General features: G+C 37.7%; 1 protein-coding gene across 2 annotated transcripts in view; it reads left to right on the top strand.

Annotated features, from left to right (window-relative positions):
• Window positions 1-24,610, top strand: part of Fbn2 (fibrillin 2) — a 199,313-nt gene that overhangs the window by 152,323 nt on the left and 22,380 nt on the right. For both annotated transcript variants that reach the window (XM_090340122.1, XM_090340121.1), the window contains 21 exons: window positions 2,823-2,945; window positions 3,660-3,782; window positions 4,192-4,353; window positions 5,268-5,336; window positions 6,095-6,220; window positions 7,642-7,767; window positions 8,776-8,928; window positions 9,415-9,483; window positions 10,355-10,480; window positions 10,848-10,973; window positions 11,365-11,490; window positions 12,946-13,062; window positions 14,438-14,566; window positions 14,987-15,106; window positions 16,236-16,361; window positions 17,102-17,254; window positions 18,063-18,128; window positions 18,358-18,483; window positions 19,059-19,178; window positions 20,079-20,201; window positions 20,634-20,765. In XM_090340122.1, coding sequence (XP_090196248.1) covers window positions 2,823-2,945; window positions 3,660-3,782; window positions 4,192-4,353; window positions 5,268-5,336; window positions 6,095-6,220; window positions 7,642-7,767; window positions 8,776-8,928; window positions 9,415-9,483; window positions 10,355-10,480; window positions 10,848-10,973; window positions 11,365-11,490; window positions 12,946-13,062; window positions 14,438-14,566; window positions 14,987-15,106; window positions 16,236-16,361; window positions 17,102-17,254; window positions 18,063-18,128; window positions 18,358-18,483; window positions 19,059-19,178; window positions 20,079-20,201; window positions 20,634-20,765 — 2,541 coding nt within the window. The remainder of the gene's footprint in view (window positions 1-2,822; window positions 2,946-3,659; window positions 3,783-4,191; window positions 4,354-5,267; window positions 5,337-6,094; window positions 6,221-7,641; window positions 7,768-8,775; window positions 8,929-9,414; window positions 9,484-10,354; window positions 10,481-10,847; window positions 10,974-11,364; window positions 11,491-12,945; window positions 13,063-14,437; window positions 14,567-14,986; window positions 15,107-16,235; window positions 16,362-17,101; window positions 17,255-18,062; window positions 18,129-18,357; window positions 18,484-19,058; window positions 19,179-20,078; window positions 20,202-20,633; window positions 20,766-24,610) is intronic.

Here is a 24,610-nt window from a genome sequence, read left to right as displayed (position 1 = left end):
AAAAGTCCAAAGGAAAATTTAACTGTTAAGAGTCTAGAAAGGACTTGAAATAATCACAATGAACAAAAAAAGGGAAAGGGGAAACATTGGAGAAAAGATAAAAAGCCATTAGTATAGTGGGTATCTCTGTAGAGCCCAAAAAGTTAAATTAAAAAAAAAAACTACTGAGCAACTAAAAATTTTCCAGAAGTCTAAGAAATTAGAATCTAGAGAAAATGCCAAATCATAACACCAAGACAGCCGTTTACATTTGTCAGCTTTAGACAAAGGGAAGGAGTCATAGAAAAGTCAAGTCTTAGCCTGGTGTGGTGGTGCACTGATGGAGTCCTAGTGTGTGAAAGACAGAAACAGAAAGATTGTGATTTCAAAGGTATCCTATGCTGCAAAGAGAGACTTTGCCTCAAAAAATAAAGACAGGAGGAAGAGAGGGAAGGAAAAGGAGAAGAGAGAGAAGGAAGAAGGAAGGGAAAAAGAAAAGTAGAAAAGAGAAACAGAGAAAGGGAAATGGAAGGGAAAGGGGATGGTTAAGACAAGGCCAGAAAAATATTAAAATGATTCTCACAAAATTATGAGGAAATGTGTAACTGGAGTTTGGGATAACTCCCCAGTTAACTAATTACAAAGGAGCAATAAGCATGTTTACTCAAGGAAAAATTCAAGAAGAAAACGTCTGTGTTTTGTAGGTTCTCCCCTTTTTTAAAGAAAAATAGTCATTAGCAGTAAAACACAGACCATTAGGAAATACAGTGGAGTCAAAGTGAAATGGTCATTGATCCTTTTCAAGAATTTGCATTCAACAGTAAAGATTCAATCATTGATAGAATAATAATACAAATAATGCAAATAAACTGTTGGAAAGATGCATAAATACTAATTTTCTTATGCATTATACAGAATCTATTAATGCTACTTGAAATTTCTATGTGAGCTTGGTTGACAGGGAAAAGATTTTTATACCCTTTCTTAACATTCAGACAACATTTTAGAATTTGTTGAGAAAATGAAAACATAATCTACTACCTAGGAATGGTCTGAGCCTGATTGTATGTGGGTAGAACAATCTGAAGGATGGTCAGTGATGACCACTGTCTGGGCAGAAACATGTTTGAGGGAAGTTTGGTTTAACCATCTTAGTCTCTAATTTTTTTTCAGTTTTATGTCAGTGCTCTTCTCTGAAGTTTTGAGTGTCTATTTTATAAAACAAAACAGGATTCTTTTTAAATTCTACACTTGACACAGCTGTTGCATTGAGTGGAAAGCTTCCTTATGAAAGCTCATTTGAATAGAGAGTACACACTCAGGTGATTCTGCAATGTGTGTTTACCTGGATAGTAACAGAATACCGCTATAATCTGGCTCAATCAATCTTAGCTTGTTTTCTTTAGGACAATGTATTATATTATAAGCCAAAACAGTTAAAATGTTACATAATAGGATCTCTGCATGTCACTTGAATATTTTAACTATATCTTAAGAGAATTGAAACTCTAATTATGACCTTTCTAAACATAGCATGTAGATATCTCAAGAAAAATTTATAATGACTAGTCAGTCCCCCAATCATTTGGGTGTTCTTCATTCTCATCATTTGTTGGCAATTTATATATAAAAATGCCCATCTTCATTTTATGATTACAAGTGCATAAATGAGTATGTATAGGCTGGCTCATTTATGCCTTTATTTTCAAACTCAGAGTGATAACTTTACATTCATTGGCCTATATCCTCATGGGAGAGTTTCATAATGAATTTCATAGTTTAAGATACATTTTAATGAAATGTACAAAAATGTATATGTAAGAGGACCAACTTATTCCATGACATAAGGAACAGATTTCTTTCCCTGCTTATAAGTGATTGTGTTATTACATCCGATTACAAAATAAAAAAGTCCAATTACAAAATAAAAAAGGCATTAAGTTAAATTTGAACCAAGCACTGGTGGCTTGAGATCTGAAGACAGTGTAGGCAGGAAAGTCCATAAGACTTACCTACAGATCTCTCCCAAAAGCCAGAAGTAGAGGTATGGCTCGAGTGGTGGAGTGCTAACCTTAAGCAAAAAAGAAAGCTCAGGGACAGTAACCAGAGCTTGAGATCAAGCCCCAAGACTGCCACTTCCCTCCAAAAGTGAATTTTAGTGGTATCTTTGATATATTAAAATTGTTATATAATTTTACTAATTTATTAGTTTTTTTTATTTTTACTGTTTCTTTCCCGTTAAGGTCATGCTTAATTTTTCATTTGTTAAGCTTTAAGCCATCACTTTCCTTCTTAAATATACTAAAGCCCAAATAAGTTAAATGTTATAGCTCAGTGGTACAATTACTGAGGCCCTGTGTTTGATCCTAAGTATCATGACCTTTTAGATAAATACTTAATTGCAAAAACTATGGTATTTACCTTTTTAAGTAGGAAAATGATGCTTTTATTGTTAATGAATTAGCATTCATTGTTCCTATGCCCTACATAGCTACATAGCTAAAGAAAAACAAAACAAAACAAAACTTGGGGCCATGAATGTGACATAGTGGTAGAATACTTGCCTAGCATGCATGAAGCCCTGGGTTTGATTCCTTGTACATACACAGAAAAAGCTGAAAGTGGTGATGTGACTCAAGTGGTAGAGTGCTAGGCTGTAGAAAGCCCAAGGACAGTGCTCAGACCCTGAGTTCAAGTCCCAGGACTGGCAAAGGAAAAAAAAGAAAGAAAGAAAACAAACTTTTGCCTCTTATAAACATCTTGAGTTAGAAAAACTCATTAATGTTATATAATTAAATCAATTTTAAAATGTCTTTATAAACATGCTATTTTTTAACCTTCAGATATTGATGAATGTTCCTTCCAAAATATTTGTGTCTTTGGAACGTGTAATAATTTACCTGGAATGTTTCACTGTATCTGTGATGATGGTTATGAATTGGACAGAACAGGCGGGAACTGTACAGGTATGGCTGTTTAAGGGCTCAGCAATATTTGGAATGGTTGAAGTGAATTTTTTGTGCTAAATTAAAATGCCTCCAACTTCTGCTTACTATATTTTTCTGAAAAAGAGAATTGTATTCTGATGCATTTGTTTTTAAAGATTTGATAATTTTTCATTAAAGATATCTTATTGAAACAAAACATGAGTATATTATAAATATGAATGTATATGTGCATATAATGACGTATACAGACACACACATTTAATTATTACTTAGTGACATAACTTTTTCTCAACTGAGGTGCTTGCTGGATGCCAGTAACTCATGACTGTAAACCTAGATACTCAGGAATCTGAGATCTGGGGATCACTGCTGGAATCCAGCCCAGGCAGGAAAGTTCATGAGACTCTTTAATTAATCATCAAAATGCTGGAAATGTAACTGTGTCCAAAGTAGTAGAGCATTACCTTTGAGCACCAAAGCTCAAGGACAGTGTCCAGGTCCTGAGTTCAGCCTCCAGGAAGACACAAAAACTAAAAACAAAAATAAACAGAGATACTCAATTTCTATCTGAAACTTTAAGAGTGTTAAATGACATTGTTGTATTGCAGGTTTGGTTCATGGAACCTGTTTTTAGGTATAGATAGGAATTTAAGTCCTTCCTAATAATGCCCCAATTGGTTTAAAGCAGGAATATGAATAAAAATGCTGACGTAGGGTTTTGAATGCTTGTAGATATTGATGAGTGCGCAGATCCCATCAACTGTGTCAACGGCCTCTGTGTCAACACTCCCGGCCGCTATGAGTGCAACTGCCCACCAGACTTCCAGCTGAACCCCACGGGTGTGGGTTGCGTTGGTGAGTAAAGAACATGATGTGAGCGGAGAGCATCACATAGAGTTGAGAGTTTGTGCTCTCCTGGTAATGTTTGCCGCCCTTCCCTTAAAAAGGAATTCCTTCCTGTAGGAAGCTCTAGATTGTTTCCTGGTTTGCAGATAACAGCTGACATCAGCTGGCCCTCTTTGCTTATTCCTAGAGTGTATGTATGATCTGTATAGATTTTCACCTCAGAAAGTCTGTCATCATGTATGTACTCTGTGTGGCTGTCTTGAAAAGGTTCAAAGAAGAACTATGCTTTCTGTGAAAGATTAAAATAAACTTGTAATATTGTTTTTCAGAAATTTGAATTTCATCCTCCCCCTTCTATGGAGTGCTCACCTTAACAATGATCATTTGAATCCTTTTTTTTTCTTTTGTCATTCTGCAGACAACCGTGTGGGTAACTGCTACCTGAAGTTTGGTCCTCGAGGAGATGGAAGTCTGTCTTGCAACACAGAGATTGGGGTGGGCGTCAGCCGCTCCTCCTGCTGCTGCTCTCTGGGGAAGGCCTGGGGCAACCCCTGCGAGACCTGTCCCCCAGTTAATAGCAGTAAGTGGGAATGAATTGTAGGGTCTGTGAACAAGTTCCCATCATCACCTTGGCCTTGGGTGGAGGGGTGGAGAGAGGAGGTAAGAAAGACAAAGCATACACTAGAGCAAAATAGGCCTTTGAACTATGTTCAGTGATTGTAAGTTTTATATAAAAGGAATCTGATTTTTCCTATTTTAACTGTTTTCTGCAATTTTTTAAAAAATGTAATCATAATACAATATGAAGGGTTATAAGATCCATTCTCTACAGGATTATCATTGAAGGCCTTTCTAGAACCACTTCTCACAGATTGTTTGCTCGGGGTCAGAGGGTCTGCATACCTTTATTAAGAGATTGAAGTCATAGAGTACCTTTAAATGGAGACATGTATATCTGATGTGTACGTGAACCCACACCTTTGAACTACAATCTCCATTTTTTTGTCTACTAGCCAAAAATGTTACAATGTAATTTTTTAAGCAAATAGCTAACCAGGAGCTGCTGTCTCACACTTATAATCCTAACTACTCGGCATACTGAGATCTGAGAACTGAGGTTCAAAGCCAGCCCTGGCAGAGAATCAGAAACTGTTAATTCCAATTAACACGAAACAGTTGGATGTGGAGATGTGGCTTAAGTGCCTGAGCACCATCCTTGAGTGAAAAAAAAACAAGCCAGAGTTCAAGTCCCAGTACGGGCACAAATAAAATTTTTTTAAAAACATAGTTTTTGTTATAACACCAAGAATCATCTTCTTTTTTCTGAGTAACGTGTGATGCGCATTACCTACCACAAATATATTTGAGAGAGCACTAAGAAAATAGAGCTGCCAACTGAGAATGTGTGTTGTGAATGTGTGCTGTGAGTTTCTCGTTGTCTTAGCCACCTCACTGGAATATACACATCAAATCTCTTCTGTCCATTGTTTTTAGCTGAATATTATACCCTGTGTCCTGGAGGTGAAGGCTTCAGACCCAACCCCATCACAATCATCTTAGAAGGTAAGCTCATTGCCATCTGTCACTCTGACTTAAATGACATTACGAGCCCATTTCAGAGAAAAAGCAGGTATAAAAGTCAGTGTGATATAGTCTCACCAAGACCATTTTGCACAGTTACAGGTGGGAACTCAGCCTCTACACTTCTGTGTAATCACTTTACCAAGAAGTAATGGTCCCTTGCAGGGATCTCATGTCCACTTACTTACTCAGCAGGGAAGTCTGCTGACCATCGTCCTCCAACTTGAATCACTCCGCAGTCTGCCTGTGTCACACTTCCTAGAAACTAACAAAGGTCTACAACAAAGCAAGATGATCTATAGATAGATTAACTGTGTTCTGCAGACTTTCATTTGGATGCATAGAAATCCACAGATGTTCATACATATTACAGAAAATGAACGCCAGAGAAGTAAAGTAGACTGTGGGTGGTAGGTACAAAAGAAAAGGGAGGAGAGTGAATGAAGAATGTGAGTGGGGATGAGTGTGGTTAAAGTACTTCATAAGAAAATAAAAACAAAACAGTGAACCCGGTTGAAATTGTTTTAAAAAGGGGGAAAGAGTTGAGGGACAGTGCTAGAGGGAAAGAGTTTGATTGGGGTATATCAGATGTATAAATGGAAATATCGTAATGAAACTCCCTTTGTACACTATTATAGGCCAGTACAACATTTTTTAAGTCAGTAAACATTAGAAGATCACCCATGTAAAGCTTTGATACCAGCTGCTGTCTTTCACAATGACTGTCTCTCTGTGTATAGACATTGATGAGTGCCAGGAGTTGCCAGGTCTCTGCCAGGGAGGAAACTGCATTAACACTTTTGGGAGCTTCCAGTGCGAGTGCCCACAGGGCTACTACCTGAGTGAGGAAACACGCATCTGTGAAGGTGAGGTCAAGGCACACTGCTACAAAATGACAGTGACCACTCAGGGCTGGAACATGGCCCCACTTCTGAATTCCCTTAGATGGTCTATTGAAACACTTCATAGACTTTTCGTTTTTACATCCATGTTTCCAATTTGTGTGATGATTGGTTTAGTTTGTAATGTCTTTGTGATCATTTGCTATTTTTCTGAGTAAGGTGGTTGAAATACAAACGAGAAAATGGAATAGTGCACAAACATAGACTACTCAGTTAATTATTAATATGCGTCTTAATGGAAATTATATTTTGTAGAGGGTGAAAGAAGCTTAGCTTAAATGGGACTCGTAACTAATGTGGGGCAGCAGTTTTTAAATGGTGGATACGATATGAAGACGATCAAAAAACAACTGGGTCTTTCTGGTTTCTATCTCCTTGTTTATGACGTGGCATTGTAATGACACTTTTAGGGTCACTATTCAATCAAGGACTTGTGAAGACAGCTCATATTCACCTTTATTCTACAAGCCCTGGCCTACACTAGAGTCCCAATAATCACATAGGGAACGCATGAGTGTTTCCAGAGTAAGAACATAGAGCACACCTGTCATAACCTTTCATTTGGAACGTAGTTAAGTGAATACATCTGAAAGTACTGGGATACAATTAGAAACAAAACCACAGCTACCTTGCCTCTGGAATCTCTAAATAAAATATTAACTGTAAAGCAGCTGCAAGGATAAAGCCTCTCTTAGTCTGATTTCAGTGTAAACTTGGTAATAAAGACTCAACTTTAGGTCACCTAAGAGGAAAGAAAAATAGAAAGAGATTCCTTTTGGAAAATGTGCCTGAAAAAAAAATCTGTATCCTTCGTCTTGTATATAAGTTTATCTGATTTGGGGAGTAGAAGCACAGAAATGGTGGGACAAAAGGGGAAATGAAGTCAGCACTGAAATCCACTAGATACTAGACACTGGAAATGAACTATACAACTTTGGGGAAAGAGAAGCCAGAAGAGAGAATGAGGGAGGGGATAACATTCTTCAGAAGGAAATGTACTCGTTACCAGACTCATGTAACCATAACCCCGCTGTACATCACCTTTACGATAAAATTTAAAAAGAAAAACTAAACAAATGTTGTTACGATAGCATTAAATCCTGTGTTGATAAAAACAAAAAAAAGAACCATGCAATGACAGGTAGATTACTTTTCACCATTTTAGGTTAATTTCTTCAGGATTTACATTTATACTTTTGTCATATTGGAATTTTTTTCTTTGGAAGAAAAATGTATGCGTCATATGTAAGGACTATTTTCTTTATCTCTAAACCTTATATGCACCTGCAATTGTGGATTCACATATGCTTTGTTTAGTAAAATAAATGATTTAAACTCACCAAAATACATGTTTAGTGATTCAAAGCTCTTCTTGTCTATTGTAGATATTGATGAGTGTTTTGCTCACCCCGGCGTATGTGGGCCTGGCACCTGCTATAACACCCTGGGAAACTACACCTGTATTTGCCCACCGGAATACATGCAGGTCAACGGAGGCCACAACTGCATGGGTATGTGAGTGAAAACGGTTGAGATTTGTCAGTCAGGACATAGCTACTGACTTCCTGTATCAAGTCTCTTATCAAGTGGTTACATATTTCAGACTCTCTTGACCTTTAGCTATATAGTTACATGTTTTTAGTCTCAAGTAAGAAATTTCATCACATATTGCTGTTACAATCTTAGGATATTTTCACTTCTCTTCTAGTATAAATTATACATTAAAATACAAATAAGAAATCATATTTTAAATTTAATACTATATGGAAGCAGGTACGCTGAAGAAGACTCACTGGACACTTAGATGGACATGCTAAATTGTAAACCCCTTGTATAACCTCTTAAAATTCAGGGGAAAAATTAAAAATAAGTAAATTTAATACTAGACCAGGTGTGGTGTTTTGCATCTATAACCCCAACTTTTCCTCGTGTATCGCTGCAATAGGGAATATTGTGAATGAATGCAAGGCTAGGTAAAAGTTAGAAGACCCCAACTCAATCATGAGCTGGGCCTGTGGTTCTACCTACATGAAAGGCTGAAAATGTGAGAGTGTATTTGGAAAACAACCAAAGCCGAAAGGTCAAGGGTGTGGTATAGCACCTCCCTAGTGAGTGAGAGGTCCTGAGTTCAAAATTCCACTACTGCAACAAATGCATTAAGACCTTACACTTGTTGTATAATGCAAAGGTTTTTGAATTTGAGAGACACTGTACTTCACAGAAATTATAAATGAAATCCTGCATCTAAAAATAGGTATTTGGAAAAATATTGAACAGAGGAAAGATATAAATCTAAAACTGATTTACCAACTGCAGAGAGTTTTATTTTATTGTCAGAGTGATGTACAGAAGGGTTACAGTTACATATGTAAGGTAGTGAGTACATTTCAGAGAGTTATTTTAAGGTGGCTGCAAATCTTAGATTTTTCAGAGTTCTTTTTGACTTGTATTCATGTGTGGGCTTCATTGCATATGTGTGCTGGAATTGCTAGTGAGCCAATGGATTTATGTCTATGCAGACATGAGGAAAAGCTTTTGCTACCGAAGCTATAATGGAACCACTTGTGAGAATGAATTACCTTTCAACGTGACAAAGAGGATGTGCTGCTGTACATACAATGTTGGCAAAGCCTGGAACAAACCTTGTGAACCCTGTCCAACCCCAGGAACAGGTAAGCATGTGGCCAGGCTTCTGCTAAAGGCCCAGTTCAAAAAGTACACATACGCATAGCAGCATAGAATTAAAGAATGTCTCATACCAGAGATGCTCTGCTGTGGACATCATGGTGGTGTCGTGTGGCTCGGTTTCCCAAGTGACCTTTTGGAATCGTCACTAATTATTTCTCTAGTTTTTTTTTTTCTTTTGAGATACTGGGGCCTCAGGTTTGCTGACCTTGTTTACTGGGACTCTTATCACTTGAACCATACTTCCATTCCTTTTTTAATTTTTTTGCTAATTAATTGGAGGTGGAGTCTCTTGGACTTTTCTGCCCAGTCAGGTTTTGAATTACAATCCAAGGCATGAGCTGCTGATTCAAGATTCATGCACTGATTTGTAGAATGCATGCTTCTTTAGTTTAGGGAATAATACTAGATAGTGTTATTTTGGATGAGTTTGAGAATTTGAAGAGTATGTTGTTTTTATTTATCTCTTAAAGCTGATTTCAAAGCCATATGTGGGAATATTCCTGGATTCACCTTTGACATTCACACAGGAAAAGCTGTGGGTGAGTTGTCCACACTATTTTTGATTATAAATGTATGTACTTCCTTACATATCACATTTTCAAGAACCACTTAGTTTTCAAAAAGTCAGCAGCTTCACAACATATAGTCATCTCATATAGTTAGTGAATCCAGAGAAAAATCATGTTTAGAGAAAGCATGATGGACAAATGCTAGTGTTTATCCATCTGTGTAGTCTAGAGGTGGAGTTACTTTATTCAGGTGACAATCTCAAGACCCTATCCATCACACATACCATCTCAGCACTTGAGGCTTTTTGTTATGCACATGACTAAATAATCTCCCATATTTTAAGCAATTTGTACTATTTTGTAAAAACATGGTTCAGGACTTCAGTGTATTTTATAATATCCCTTTCTATTCTAATGGCAGATTTTTCAGAATTATTACACATATACATTACTTCTTCTGCATGTACTTTCTGTTGCTTACTCTACATGTCTTCAGATTTTCAGTCAAATGTAATGTCAAGGATCCTGTGTATACATGTGACACAATATATAAAATAAAGGAACTATAACTTCTAGCAGATGAGTAGCAGCAACTTGAGGGACTGACAACTCAAAACGGGTTGATTCTCTAAAGTATTCACTTACCTTATTGATACTAAAAATCACTTGGTTTATTTTACCATGCACTTAAATTTTCCCATTCTCTTTGGAAGAATTAACCCATTTAATGGTCTGTTACATCTTCCTAAGCCACAAAATTACTTATGCCAGTATGTATTTGATTTTTGTGTCACTGAATGGATATTCTCATTCCAGGATTTACAGTGGGGTTTTTTTGAGGTTATATGGAAAATACATTAAGCAGAACTACATACATTTTACTAAATCTGTTCCACTGCAGACATAGATGAATGTAAAGAGATTCCAGGCATTTGTGCAAATGGCGTGTGCATTAACCAGATTGGCAGCTTCCGCTGTGAATGCCCCACAGGATTCAGTTATAATGACTTACTCTTGGTCTGTGAAGGTAATCTGAATAATATATGCCCTTTATCCAACAAGACTAAATGGGCCTCTCTCTCCCCTATCTTATTTCTTTTGTAGTTTGGTTTGTTTGGTTTGTGGTTTGGGGTTGAGCATAGGTTCTGATACTTGCAAGGCAAAGCATGCTATCCCCTTAAGCTACATCCTCTAGACCTTCTTCTTCTTAGTCTGTTTTCTATTAGGGTCTGGTGCTTTTGCCCAGTCTGGACTCAGATCATGATCTTCTTCCTTCTGTGGCTGAGATTACAAGCCTGTGCTAGCCCTGTGGCCTTCTTCCATTGTGATTTAAGAGTTTATAGTCAAAGTGATGAAACAAAAGACTCCTTTCAGTGAAAGTGTTACCCTTTCAGACATTGACGAGTGCAGCAATGGCGACAACGTGTGCCAGCGCAATGCAGACTGCATCAACAGCCCGGGCAGCTACCGCTGCGAGTGTGCCACGGGCTTCAAGCTCTCACCCAATGGCGCCTGTGTAGGTAAGCAAGAGGCGCACTGGCACTGAAGACAGTGTTCTACATTTCCTACACTGGGACTCTTTACTTTCCTACCCAGATGGCTCCCTCAAGACTATTTCTAAAACGATTGTCTTAATTCGGTCCTTTAAACATAGCTGTTAGATTATTTTGGTAAGAAAAGAGGTCCTGTAAGTGGATTTTTCTAGGTTAGAGATACCAATCAACCTGAAAAATTGCATGATTAAAAAAATAGGCTTGGATTCTTGAAAGCCTTGCTTATTTTGATTCAACCATAGTTATGGTTCATTTTCATCCTGTTGGTAATAATTAATAGCAGGTTACAGAAACACATCTGTGAAAAATGAAAGGACCCTAATAAAAATCAGATTTCTTTGACGTGTTTTATTTTTAGATCGGAACGAATGTTTAGAAATTCCTAATGTTTGCAGTCACGGCCTGTGTGTTGATTTGCAAGGAAGTTACCAGTGCATCTGCCACAATGGTTTTAAGGCTTCTCAAGACCAGACCATGTGCATGGGTAAGAAAGACAGTTCATTCTAGGGAAGGAAGTGGGGCTAAGACTCAAGAATAGGTCACAGGCTCTTAATAACTATCTCTACTGCATCTACTGTGTGCAACTGTTTTAAAGGTTTGTTCAGTGCAAACTTTGCAGGCAGGAACATGCCACAATATATCCTTCAGTTAAATGATTCTCAAGCTATTTTGCTAAAAGATATTCACGTAGTTTGACATACATGCTGAGGCACTGAAATTCATACAGAATTTACCACAATACCTTGTCCCCTTTACCCTGCAATGTGCCCCCTCAAGAAAACATCTTGTAATGTAAGGGAATTATAAGTGTAGCAGTATTAAAATCAAAATATGTGAGCTTGATCACAGAGCCCTTACATTCATTTAGCTTACTTATTCCTGGCTAGGACTTTACCACTTGAGCCATGCCTCCAACACAGATTTTGACTGATCAATTGGAGATGGAGTCTTTTAGACATTTCTTGTTAGGCTGGCTTTGACCCAAAATTCTCTGCCATATGAGTTACAAGGATTATAGGCATGAGCCATTAGTACCTTAGTACCATCAGTGCATAATATAAATGCACTATATACCTACATAGTTTTTACATATATTATTGAATGATTTAGGATTTACCTCATCCTTTTGTGGCATTGCTCTTAAAATAATTACAGAAGTAAATATATACAAACTCTCTAAATATTCCCAGTAACTATTATAAAGACCACTTACATTATAATAGCATTTAGTGGGTTTGCTGAATTGAGGTTGAAGAAGTTTTCATAGGTGACCTAGACGCCTCAAGGCCAGGACTGTGTGTGACTGTGAGAGTTATCTCAGTCGTCAGCTGTGCCCCTGCAAGTCCTCTCACTATGCTTTGCACCTGAAGGAAGAAGGCCAAATCTAAAACTCATTAAACATCTCTGCCAAGACAAAACTTATTTAGCCTAGTTCTGAGTGCTATATATGTCTGTAAGTCATTACACTATGTTTTTCTTCAACTTTTGTAATTTTGATTTTTTTCTTTTATCTCAAACATGTTTTCTTAAAATATGTATATATACATTCACATACATATATGCGGAAATATGTTTACATATATTTTATATAGGTCCCCAGTCACATGCCAGGAAAACAATCTGAGTAATTTTGTAAGTAGAAAAAAATGCAAAACTCCAAATACTTCTTTTCCTAGTAAGAATTGAATGTTGCAGGGATCTGGTGGCTCACACCTGTAATCCTAGCTACTCAAGACACTAAGATCTAGAAAACATGGTTTAAAGCCACCCCAGGCAGGAAAATCCAGAGACTGTTATCTCCAAATAACCACCAGAAAACTAGAAGCGGAGTTGTGGCTCAAAGTAGAAAAGCACTAGCATTTTTCCGAGAGTCCTAATCCCTGAGTTCAAGCCCCACCACTGACAAAAAAAATGAATGACTGAGCAATTGTTTCTTTAGATGTTGATGAGTGTGAGAGGCACCCATGTGGAAATGGAACTTGCAAGAACACAGTGGGATCCTACAACTGCCTGTGCTACCCGGGATTCGAACTCACTCACAATAACGATTGCCTTGGTAAGTCCTCCTCTCTCTCTCTTCTCTCTCACATCCACATGAGGTACTGGAATTAAAAAATAAAACCAGACAACTAAGGTAGTTGTTAAAGTAGAAGATACAGGCCTAAGGAAAAGAACTATCACTGGCCAATTTGTCATCAACATAAAATACTTAACTGACATCTTTTTAAATCACTGAACCAATCAATTCAGGGGAAATGGGCATAATGAAAAATATTGAAACTATGGGTTATTTTCACCCTGTGATGAGATTGAAGAATATCACTGTTTCAGTATGTTTACAGATGTTTGTATGTGGCCATTCTTCACTCACATTCAAATACCACTAATTCATGGTGATTACATTTCCAAATGGACTTTCAGAAATAGCTTCTCTGCAGAGTGCAGGACTTTACCCTTTTAGCCTATACAATGTACTAAACAGGACTTAAGGATTCATAGTGAGTGGGAGGGTCCTCAAGTGGGTGGAGGAATTGGGAAAAGTAACAACAGGCATGTATTCACCATATGAACAAGGACGCCATGCCAGTGTTTTGCAACATAACATGTTTTATCTACATGTCTCTATGCAGGGAAGAAGTTCAAGTTTTCTACTATGATGGGACATCTCCACTCAACTCTACCTCCTAGTTTAACCTGACATGTTTTACTATCAGTTTCCCTTAGATTTCCAAATACTGTAGTTGCAAAAAAGCTTGACATTTGGATAAAATTGGTTATTTTATTCAAACTCACACCTTCTCAACTATATAGTTTCCTAGACCCCACACTTGGGCAAGGAGAAGTAAGACTCACCGCCAGAGCTCAGATCAATGAACAATCTTATCATGATTCAGGAAATCTCACACATGTAATCCACACCAGCCTTAACCAACCAAAAGAAAAACTCAACTGTGCTGTGTGATTCCAGAGTTTTCAAACAAGGCTTATTTTTCTGTATTTAGTGTTCATTTCTTTGTCTTTTGAATATGGTCATCATCTGAAGGTGAGGGATCCAAAAATTAGTCACCTTAAATTCCATGTATCCTCTTGCCATTGGGCAATAAACAAATTTTTATTAGGAAATAATTCAGTGGAAATTGAAATTTCAAATAGAAAGCTTCACCTTCAACATTGGTCATATTCTGGTTATCTATCTGTGAGTTTCATTAATATCCACAATGGCTTTAAGCCCTTAGGCTTTAAACCTAGTAGGGATCTTTGAGAGCTTGGTTGCACAATCCTTACAAGAGGCATAGTTTCTCCGGTTGATAAGGAATAGTGAGGGAGGGTTCTGACAATGTAGAGTGCTGTGTTCTTTTTAACGTTTGCATTAGTAAAGCAGTGCGTATAACAGCCTGCTCTCTAAAAAGCTAATTCCCTTCCACTTTCAGACATAGATGAGTGCAGCTCCTTGTTCGGGCAGGTGTGCAGGAATGGACGGTGTTTTAATGAAATTGGCTCTTTTAAGTGTTTGTGTAATGAAGGCTATGAACTCACTCCGGATGGCAAAAATTGTATAGGTAAGAAACGATGTAAAATAATGTAAATCCTTCCCCCTGTGCTACACACAGACACCTACCAAAACATGCTTAGCAGCTCATTCAGACTTCATTTGATCATCAGAACACACATAATCAAGGTGACCTGTATGGAGAGATTTTGGTCTGTGGGAGGAATATGTCACTGGAAGTGTTTTTATTGAGGACAAAGCCTAAAGTTCTCAATTAAAAATAGGGAAATAAGACATATCAAGAGGATCGATGAGTGACTTGTCAAATAAGTGCTATCCACAATGTCAGAAGAATTTGGAGAAATACTTGTGCCTATTGTAGATTCAAAAGCCTTGGTTAATTTCATGCTATCATCATTCAGCGGGCAGGTAAATCTGTGCAATCGGTATTTCCTATCTAACTTGCTAATTCTCTTTGGTCTCTTTTAAGATACTAATGAGTGTGTTGCCCTCCCTGGCTCTTGTTCTCCTGGAACCTGTCAGAATCTGGAGGGTTCCTTCCGGTGCATTTGTCCCCCAGGGTATGAAGTAAAAAGCGAGAACTGCATTGGTAAGACTAACCGCAACTTCATTCCTGTTCACCAGCTACATAGTGTGCTAAGACCCAGCACAGGCTGTGCAAATACATTTTCTCGACCACTATGAGTTTGCTGACATAAGGAATTAAGCATAGAGAGCTGCTTACATATGTTTTATTGAACCATCACAAATGATTTGATGGTAGAGTGGAAGGAATTATAAAAAGCTCCCTTCGAAATGTAGGACTTTGCATGAACAGAAATGTTATACTAGTCAAGGAATTTTTCATTGAGCTCTAATCTTTTTTCCAAATGTCAATAGAGACTTTCTACTAAATTTAAAGAGTGCCTAACAAAAACTGCAGTCTTTGGTACCCAATTTTAAAACAGATTTTAAAAATGTCTAGCATCCTAGCAGTATGAAGCAGAAAACCTGAGTACTTGTATTGAGACTTCTCCCCACCGATCCCTTGCCTTTGGGATCAAAACAGAAAGTACTAATCCATTTGTCTTAACAGATGTTTTTCTACTGAAACTCTTCCAGCACACAAGAGCACTGAAAGCACATCAAAAATGGGTTCCAGAATTGCCTGGTAGACATAATGAAGCAGACTTTTCTACAGTTCACTTTATTTCACTTTTAGACAAGTTATTTTTTACAGCCTTGTTGAAATTCAGAAGCGCCAGTATCTTGGCGTGGATTTTTCTAACAGGGAAGAGAAATCACCCTGATATTTTTTTTCTGCCTGATTTTTGTAGTCTAAGATTCTCTTGTCATTTTAATATTTAAAATAATGAGATTTGTAGCATTAACAGTTTAAAAGCCTTTCTTCCTACCATTTTCATTCTGGTTAGTTTACTCCTCCTTTATTGTGGCCATGATTTCCTTTCTTAAGTAACATTACAGCAGTATCTCAGTCACTAAGGAGAAAAATAAAAATGTGTGTGTCCTTTGGATTAAATCACTTTGCTTTCTTGTCTTAGGGAAAGTATTGTATCTATAGCTGTAACTTATTAATATTGTATTACATTTCAGAAGTATTTTCTTCTCCTTAACCATTGCTACACATGCACCTATTGGATATATATAAATGTACAATAGCAAATACAGAGCTGTGTAGAGATTTCATTACATTAACAAATTCTCTCACTGTTCTGCAGATATAAATGAATGTGAGGAGGATCCCAACATTTGTCTTTTTGGTTCCTGTACCAATACACCTGGGGGCTTCCAGTGTATCTGTCCCCCTGGCTTTGTGTTGTCTGATAATGGTCGGAGGTGCTTTGGTAAGCTGTGCACTGACTTCTCTTCCCTAGCTCACTCTTAGAAACCACAAGACTGGGGGGTGAACTGTCACATTGGTGTTTGTCACAGGAAAGTTTATTTCAGTAGTTAAATCCATTATTAGTATTAGAGACCTTAAAAGCACAAGTAATGAACTGACACTGTCTCTAGATGTTTAAAACCTATACAAAAAATATTTTTTGAAAGATTAATCTGATTCATCATCTTTTTTTTTTTTGGCCAGTCCTGGGCTTGTTCTCAGGGCCTAATTACTGTCCTTGGACTTTCTCAAGGCTAGAGCTCTACCACTTGAGCTACAGCACCACTTCCAGCTTTTCTGTATGTAATGTGGTACCGAGGAATCAAACCCAGGTCTTTGTGCATGCTAGGCAAGCACTGTACCACTAGGACAAACTCCTAGCCCTTCATTTTGTTTTAAAAATAGTTATTTTTGCTTTTGTTTTTTAATATCGGTAGATGATCACTTTGATAAGTGAAAATAATTTCTCAAATTTCACAAGCACATTATTTTTTAAGAAGTTAAATGCTTTGAAGCCATTCAGTGAAATTGTATAAGCACATCAGTTTAAATTGGCACAAGAAAATGAGCATGTGAGAAATTCAGACCTGTAATTCTAATCCATATCACATGTTCTGTCAGAAACAGTCACATACAAATTATTCCAGCTGTTAAATGACCACTAAGGAATCCTGTTGTGTTTGTTTCCTTAAAACTTCCTAGATACTCGCCAGAGTTTCTGCTTCACAAATTTTGAAAATGGAAAGTGTTCTGTACCCAAAGCTTTCAACACCACAAAAGCAAAATGCTGCTGCAGTAAAATGCCAGGAGAGGGCTGGGGAGACCCCTGTGAGCTGTGCCCGAAAGACGATGAAGGTAACAGCAACAATATCAAAGAATTCACAGGAATTTCAGATGTTTTAAAGAGTCAATTTGATGTATGATTTATGAGAAGGTTGAAAGTTGAATTATTCCCTCAGGTATAAGTTTTGATAGTTCTGTGAGCCCTCAGTATAAGGACTGCATTCAGCATTTATGCCCAGGCAGAGTTACCCTTTTGATTATTTTTCTTCCAGGGTTAGGATTACTTGCTTTCAAAAGAAGGAGATTGAGAGGTAGAGGGAAGATGATGCAGGAGGAAGTGGGAGTTACACACATTGCTGCACTTCCCACACAGGGCATGTGGAGGCAATAACTGGTTTGATCCCCAGCACCACACACACACACACACACACACACACACACACACACACACACACACACACACACAATTCCTATGTATACGTAATATGGAATTATGATTCTAAAAGTATAACATTAAATTCTGAAAAGTTGACTGCATAGGAACTGTTCGGGGTGGTGGGGAAGACCCAGTCACCTTTAGATGTAGTTGGTACCAGTGGATTGTAGAATGATTCCTGACAAAATCAAATTGCTGGGTTTCCAGATGGGAATGGTTTCAAGTGTATAAAAGGGAAGAGGTTGCTCTGTGTTAAACAAAGAGACAGGAAGGATAAGTTCAGGTAGCTTTCTCTAAATATGTTCAACATTGCTTTTGAAATAAATCATGCAAACAGAAGATTCTTCTTAAAGATAGCATATAGAAGAAAATAAAAGCAATTTCATATCTTCTGTTAACTGGCCCCTAACTGACTATTAATGGAGGGGTTGTATTTCTCTGTAGTTGCGTTCCAGGATTTGTGTCCATATGGCCACGGAACTGTCCCTAGTCTTCATGATACACGTGAAGGTATGTTGTGATATCTTTTATTCTTATAGACACAATCTATGTAAATGTATTGCCTCATTTTATAACCTGTGTTTCTTTTACCATATATCTACCACGTAGTTTGTATATGTACTTAATATACATAAGACCATGTCATGACATGATGCGCTGATCTTTAAATCAATTTTACATAAACACTTTTGGTATGTCTGTTTAGACAAGGAAGCTGACAGAAATCTTTGTATTCTAGATGTCAATGAGTGTCTTGAGAGCCCAGGCATTTGTTCAAATGGTCAGTGTATCAACACGGACGGATCTTTTCGCTGTGAATGTCCAATGGGCTACAACCTTGATTACACTGGAGTTCGATGTGTGGGTGAGTGTTGGCTCCGTCCACGTGGTTTCTCGTATTCAGGATATGCTGGAAAAGATCTGTCTAGTACGAGGAATGGTGTGCAGGTTGACAGACCAAGATAAGTAATAGAAAAGTTTCTTTCTATCCTTCATTTTCTAGCCTGATCTAGAGAGAGCTGCCCAATCTCTGCCTTCAACAATTGTATAAACTAGGATGTCTTTAGAGACTTAGAGTTACTCAAACCTTGAATTGGGAAAGCATTCCATTTCACTTTTTGCCTCTCCTTGCCTTCGCTTGAAGAAGAACACTTTCCTTAAGGAAAGCATTGCTCTGGGTGGGAGGGTGTGTGTGTGTGTGTGTGTGTGTGTGTGTGTGTGTGTGTGTGTGTGTGTGTGTGTGTGTGTGTGTGTGTTCAAATTGCAAACTTAAGAAGCCAGCCAGTCAGGACCAGGAGGGAGCAAGAGTCAGTTTGTCCTTCTCAGATCCTGTCCTTCTCAGATCCAGTAAATACATGAAGAGCAGTCGGTATTCGTGAGAATGTTTCTTTCAAAGTAAAATTTCTCCTACCTTCATGACATCTTCTTGCTCTTCTTCAGATACGGATGAGTGTTCAGTTGGCAATCCATGTGGAAATGGTACCTGTGCCAATGTTATTGGGAGTTTCGAATGCAATTGCAATGAAGGCTTTGAACCAGGACCCATGATGAATTGTGAAGGCAAGACATCCTGTCTTGGGCTTTATTTCCTCTTGATATAAAGCATCCCCATTTTAACATTTCGGTCTTTTCTACCATCCAGACATTATGATGGATATATTCATGTGTATGTTTGCTTTTGTGTTAGTGAGCAGTAATAAGAGCTATTTTAAACCCTTGCCTGATAATTCCAGCATCTAGGGGGCGGGGAGGCAGCTCAGGAGAGTGGAATCTATCGGTTTTATTTTCTCTGATGACTGGCTCTTCCAAATGCAAAACCAACAATCTGGAGTAAGTTTTATTACTTGGAAAATTGTTGTTGGTTTTGCCTTAGAAAGCAGTTTGCTTGGGTAAACACGAGAAAACTTTCAAGCCTGTGACTCTGATTTCAGCTGTTGTCTCTAAGGTTTAGTGACTAGCTTCTTCAGTTTTGCTCCACACGTGTGTGGAAGAGTTGGCAACATGGGCTGAGTGTCCAACAAAAACAAAAGAAAAAGAAAAAGTATATGGTGCCTTTCTTCCCTAGAACTCTCCCTCTTATCTTCCTCACTTTTCAGAAGCTTTGTTTGTCCTGTGGTTTCTTGTAAACAGAACCTCAGGATATTTCTACTGAAAATTTAGCTACCTGGTGCTACCACTGCAGGATAATTCTCAGTTGAATAGTTTAAGGGGAAAAAAAACCGAGGAAATTATTCTGAGTTTCAACTCAACATTAAACACGTAAGGAGGTTCTGTATTTTTCCAGAATTCATAACCGTTTCCTACTGGAGCTTGATTTTACTGGGAACCAAATTCTGCAAAATAGAGGCAGACGTTTTAAGATCTTCTTTCTATATACTTGTCAATAAAATATATTAGTGTTTCCTTAAGTAACTAATTAAAGCTTAAGCTAAGCATATACCTGCCCATCTCTTTGGTCAGATATCAATGAATGTGCACAAAACCCACTGCTCTGTGCTTTCCGCTGCATGAACACCTTTGGGTCTTATGAATGCACATGCCCTGTTGGCTACGCCCTCCGGGAAGACCAGAAGATGTGCAAAGGTAAGGCCATGGACAGTGGGATGGTAATGACTGTATCTACAGGGTAGGAACATATTTTAATGATGTCATACTTCTTAGCTGTCTTCTTAAAGAGCCTTGTAGAGAAAGCGTGGCAGTGTTTTGCAGGAAAATTACTAACCCTAGACAGCAGAAGAGCTACTAATTTATACGGTTGAATCAAAGAAGTGAAAATGAGTTGAAGGAGCCTGTTGGCTTTTATTGAAGCAAAGATTGCCCTTCACTGAACGTATGATTGAGATCAATGCTGAAATGTAGGCATCAGAAATATAGCCAACCTGTTGAGAGTGGGTTCCTCACTTCTTTGTCAGCACATAAGATCTTAAGATTGACTTAAAATTACTGAGGTGTAGCTGGGGCTCCAGAGAATATCCTATTTTTGTTTGTTTGTTTTCTATTAAAAACACTTGGCAGATCTGGATGAATGTGCGGAAGGGCTGCACGACTGTGAATCTAGAGGCATGATGTGCAAGAACCTGATTGGCACCTTCATGTGCATCTGTCCCCCCGGGATGGCCCGCAGGCCTGATGGAGAAGGCTGTGTAGGTAAGTGCTAAGGGGTGATGTCTGCTCTGGTGGTGCTGTGACGCTGTGCCTTGTATACACCACACTACTCCCAACACGTTGTAACTGGAAGCTGGCTGTTTCTCCAGTTGTTTCCAGGCCGTGCTATCACTAGCTTTTGTCAGTCTCAGGTCCATGCAAACATATTAGGTTCTGAAATGGAGAACAGGATGATTGATTCTATGTCTTGCAAATCTAAACTGCTAACTACAGACGAGGAGGAATGCTCCTTGCAAGTGTGAGATCACGATCTCATTTTGTGTTTTTATGAATGAGAAAAGTATCTGAGAGGCAGCTCATCTAGTACAAGTGGGGCACCTTTGTGACTTGGACCTTCTTTTCAACATATATGGGCCTCAGTTAATTTAAAGGTTGGAAGTAGCGCTAATCTTTTACAACACCTGTCAGAGCATGGTGCTAGCTTAGTATTCATAATCTCAGCATTTCTTTCCTGCCTTCTTCGTCCCCAACAATATTAGCTGAGAACTACTGCTCCCTTCCCAGAGAAAAAGAGGGACAAGGATTTCTATGATTTTTAAAAACCCACGTTTCTGGTTGGAGCTAGAAGACTTCAAAGTGATTTAATCCTCAGCTCCCCGCTTTATGTATTGAAAAAGTTAGTCGGTATTACTGGACGAAGAGTAGAGTCTAGCCCTGAAACCCTATGATCCTATAAAGTTAACTTTTCAAAGAAAGCAGTCAGGGAGGCATTTTACCTTTGCCATTTTCACTGTCCAAAAACACTATGAAAAGGTCAGATTTGGTTGCTTATACCTATCTATAACAGGAAGGGTTGAGACAGGAATCTCACCTTCCAGGCCAGTCTAGGCTACATGGAGAAACAGAACACAGAGAGAGGAGAGAATGAGGAAAAGTAGTAGGAGGAAAAGGAAGAAGAAAGAAAAAGAAGAGGAAGAACAAGAAGGAGAGAAAAGAAGAGGAGAAAAGAGGAGAAGCAGAAGATGATGAGAAGGAAGGAAAGGAGGAGAAACAGAAAGAACCAAAATTCGAGTTCTGAAACTGACCTTCAAGCTTCTCGGTATACCTTAATGATATCTGAAACTTCTCTAAATCATTTTTGACCACTAGAAAAATCCTTGCAGAAAACTTCCATTAAAAAAGAGCTAGAATATTATTTTAAATAAAACATGTTTACAAAAGTAAGGATGAAAGACAAAATCTACAATAATGAAAATTCTAAGTGCATGAAACTGGATTGTAACCAAAGTACTCAAAAAAGTCAATTATAATAAAAAATTAAACTATTACAAGCTAAGGAAATTATGCCAAGGCCTAAAATCTTACAAGCTAAAGAAATTATGCCAGAATCTAAAACCTCTATTAAGAAAACTATAAACCTAATCAGCGATGGTAACTTGTTTATATAATTTATTATAACCTAGTAATTATTGCTTAAACAAACAAACAAATAAAAATTCAATAAAAGTAAAAAATACCAAGATCATTAAATTTTTAATGAAAATGACAGCAGAATAAATGTCTTTGGATTCATTAACACTTTGTAAATATAATTTAGAGAAAGCAAGGTTTATTTTAAAGATTACGGATAAAGTGAAGAGACTTTTGTTGGTTTTTATTTTATTTTGTGCCAGCACTTACGTTTAAACTCAAAAACCACAAGCTTTTCCTTGCCTTTTTCTCAAGGTTGATGCTCTACCACTTGAACTTGAAGCCTTTACTTCTGGCTTTTTGTTGGCTAATTGAAGTCTTATGGACTTTCTGTTCAGGCTGGCTAAAAATAGGTATAAACCACCAGCACCAAATGGGAAAAGATTTTTTTAGTCATCTTCCCCCCAAAATTTAGAAATACATTGGAAGAAGGAGAGAATGCTGAACTGTCTTTATGTAAAAATTGACGTAGTTATAAGTAGTGACTTTGAAGAAGAAAGTAAAATTTCAAACCAAAACATAACATGGAAGATTCTGTAGACTTTGACAGAGTGCCCAGGTTTATAATGCTCATCCAGCAATCTTAGACTGGAAGATCAGCAATATAGCTAAATGAAAGAAGCCAGAGTGTTTTAGAGTATTTTGTGGATTAATAGCAAAGTAAAGTTGTAGACTTCAGTCTCAAGAGGTGAACATGGGAGAAAAACTGGTGGCATTTTGGTTAATTCTCACCAACTAAGCTAGACCTGGAGGCATCTCCAGGTAAAGCAAAAAGGAGGAGCAGAAAAGAAACAGCCACTGGAGACACTGAAGACTCAAAGAACTTTACTCAAAGGCACACTGACCTCATTGTCTTGAAAGCCTGAATGCAATTTCTCAAAGAAATTCAGCCTAACAGAAATGCTAAAGAAAATGTTCATGTAAGAAATAGATTGGAAACTGTACTCTGTGTGTAGTTTGCTATTCGTGACCTAGTTAACATCAGGTAGGAGAATTAGAGAAAAGTATTCAAAGATGCATAATTTATACAAGTATACAGTTAATCTATATAATAAAGATAAAGGTATTAAAAATAAATAAGTAAATTCAACCAAGAGTAGAAGAATTTAGAAAGAATACTTTTTAATATTAAATGTCCTATTCAAGACACTATCAAGTAGAAATTCAAACAGATACAAAAGACTGGGAAAATAGCATGAAGAAACGATGCTAGGTGCTAGTGGCTCACATTTGTAATCCTAATTGAGGACCGTAGTTCAAAGCCTTCCTGGGCAGGAAAGTCCTTGAGATTCTTACCTTCAGTTAAACACCAAAAAACCTGAAAATGAATCTGTGGTTCAAGTCGTAGAGCGCTCGCCTAGGCCCTGAGTTCAAACTTTAGGAATGACACTAAAAAGAAAGGGAAGGAGAGAGGGTGGGAATACCAAAGCTCAGAGAAGACAGAAACCTGCCACAGAATTAGTGCCACATTAGAAGTAACACAAAGTAGGAATGACGGAAGGCAACAATGGAAATAGATTTGAAAGGCACAGATAGGATGGTGATTGAGTGGGAAGACAATGAAATATAAAGTATATGTATTAATGAAGACCCTTGTCCCCCAAAGAGAAAGCTAAACAAATGAACTAGGAAAGAATTACTCAAATATATTTGAGCATTTGTGGAAGAAACTCTTGTAAAAACAAATCATTTAAATACACACACACACACACACACACACACACACACACACACACAAAGCATTGCCTCAAAGAGTATTTCAGAATGGCTATTCATTGATTTAATTATATTTATTAAATACTTACAATGTTTATAATGGTAGGGATATAATAATAAACTATATGACAAATTCCTCCTTTTCAAGTAGTTTATATTCTAATCTTGCAGACACAGGAATTGAACAAATAAATCAGCCTGATAATTTCATAGAGTATTAATAAGCTTTTTTGGAAAGGAAGATTTTATGACTAGGTAGAAGCTACTTTGGAATGTACTGGAGAGATATCAGTGACACTGGAGCTGTGACTTAGAAGTTGGCAGAAATGAATTCCAGCATGGCTGGTTACATACCTGCCAGCTCTGACCCCAGGCAAATTAGCTCAACTCTGTGCCTGTGAGTAGTTAGGTGAAACAACTTGGAATAATGAGAGCCCTAATGAGAGGACTGTTGGCATGCTTCAGCTGAAAGATTCTGTACAGTCTGTAAAACAATATTCAACAGGACGTTTTTAATTAAATATTTATTATTGTTATGGTCAGTTTATTTTTTTCAGGATCTCTACCTGCCTTTAGGGATATAGAGACAGAAGCAGTGGCTTCATTCAGGTTAATTTTCTAAAAATTAGGCTTAAAATCAGGCCATAGTGGTGTGGGAAAGAAGTAATATAGACTGATTCAGAATCTACATTGAAGATTTT

The sequence above is a fragment of the Megascapheus bottae genome, chromosome 10 (genome assembly GCF_031878675.1).
Source record: "Megascapheus bottae isolate mThoBot1 chromosome 10, mThoBot2.hap1, whole genome shotgun sequence".
In the NCBI taxonomy this organism is placed as follows: domain Eukaryota; kingdom Metazoa; phylum Chordata; class Mammalia; order Rodentia; family Geomyidae; genus Megascapheus; species Megascapheus bottae.
This window is presented reverse-complemented; position numbering and strand designations above follow the sequence as displayed.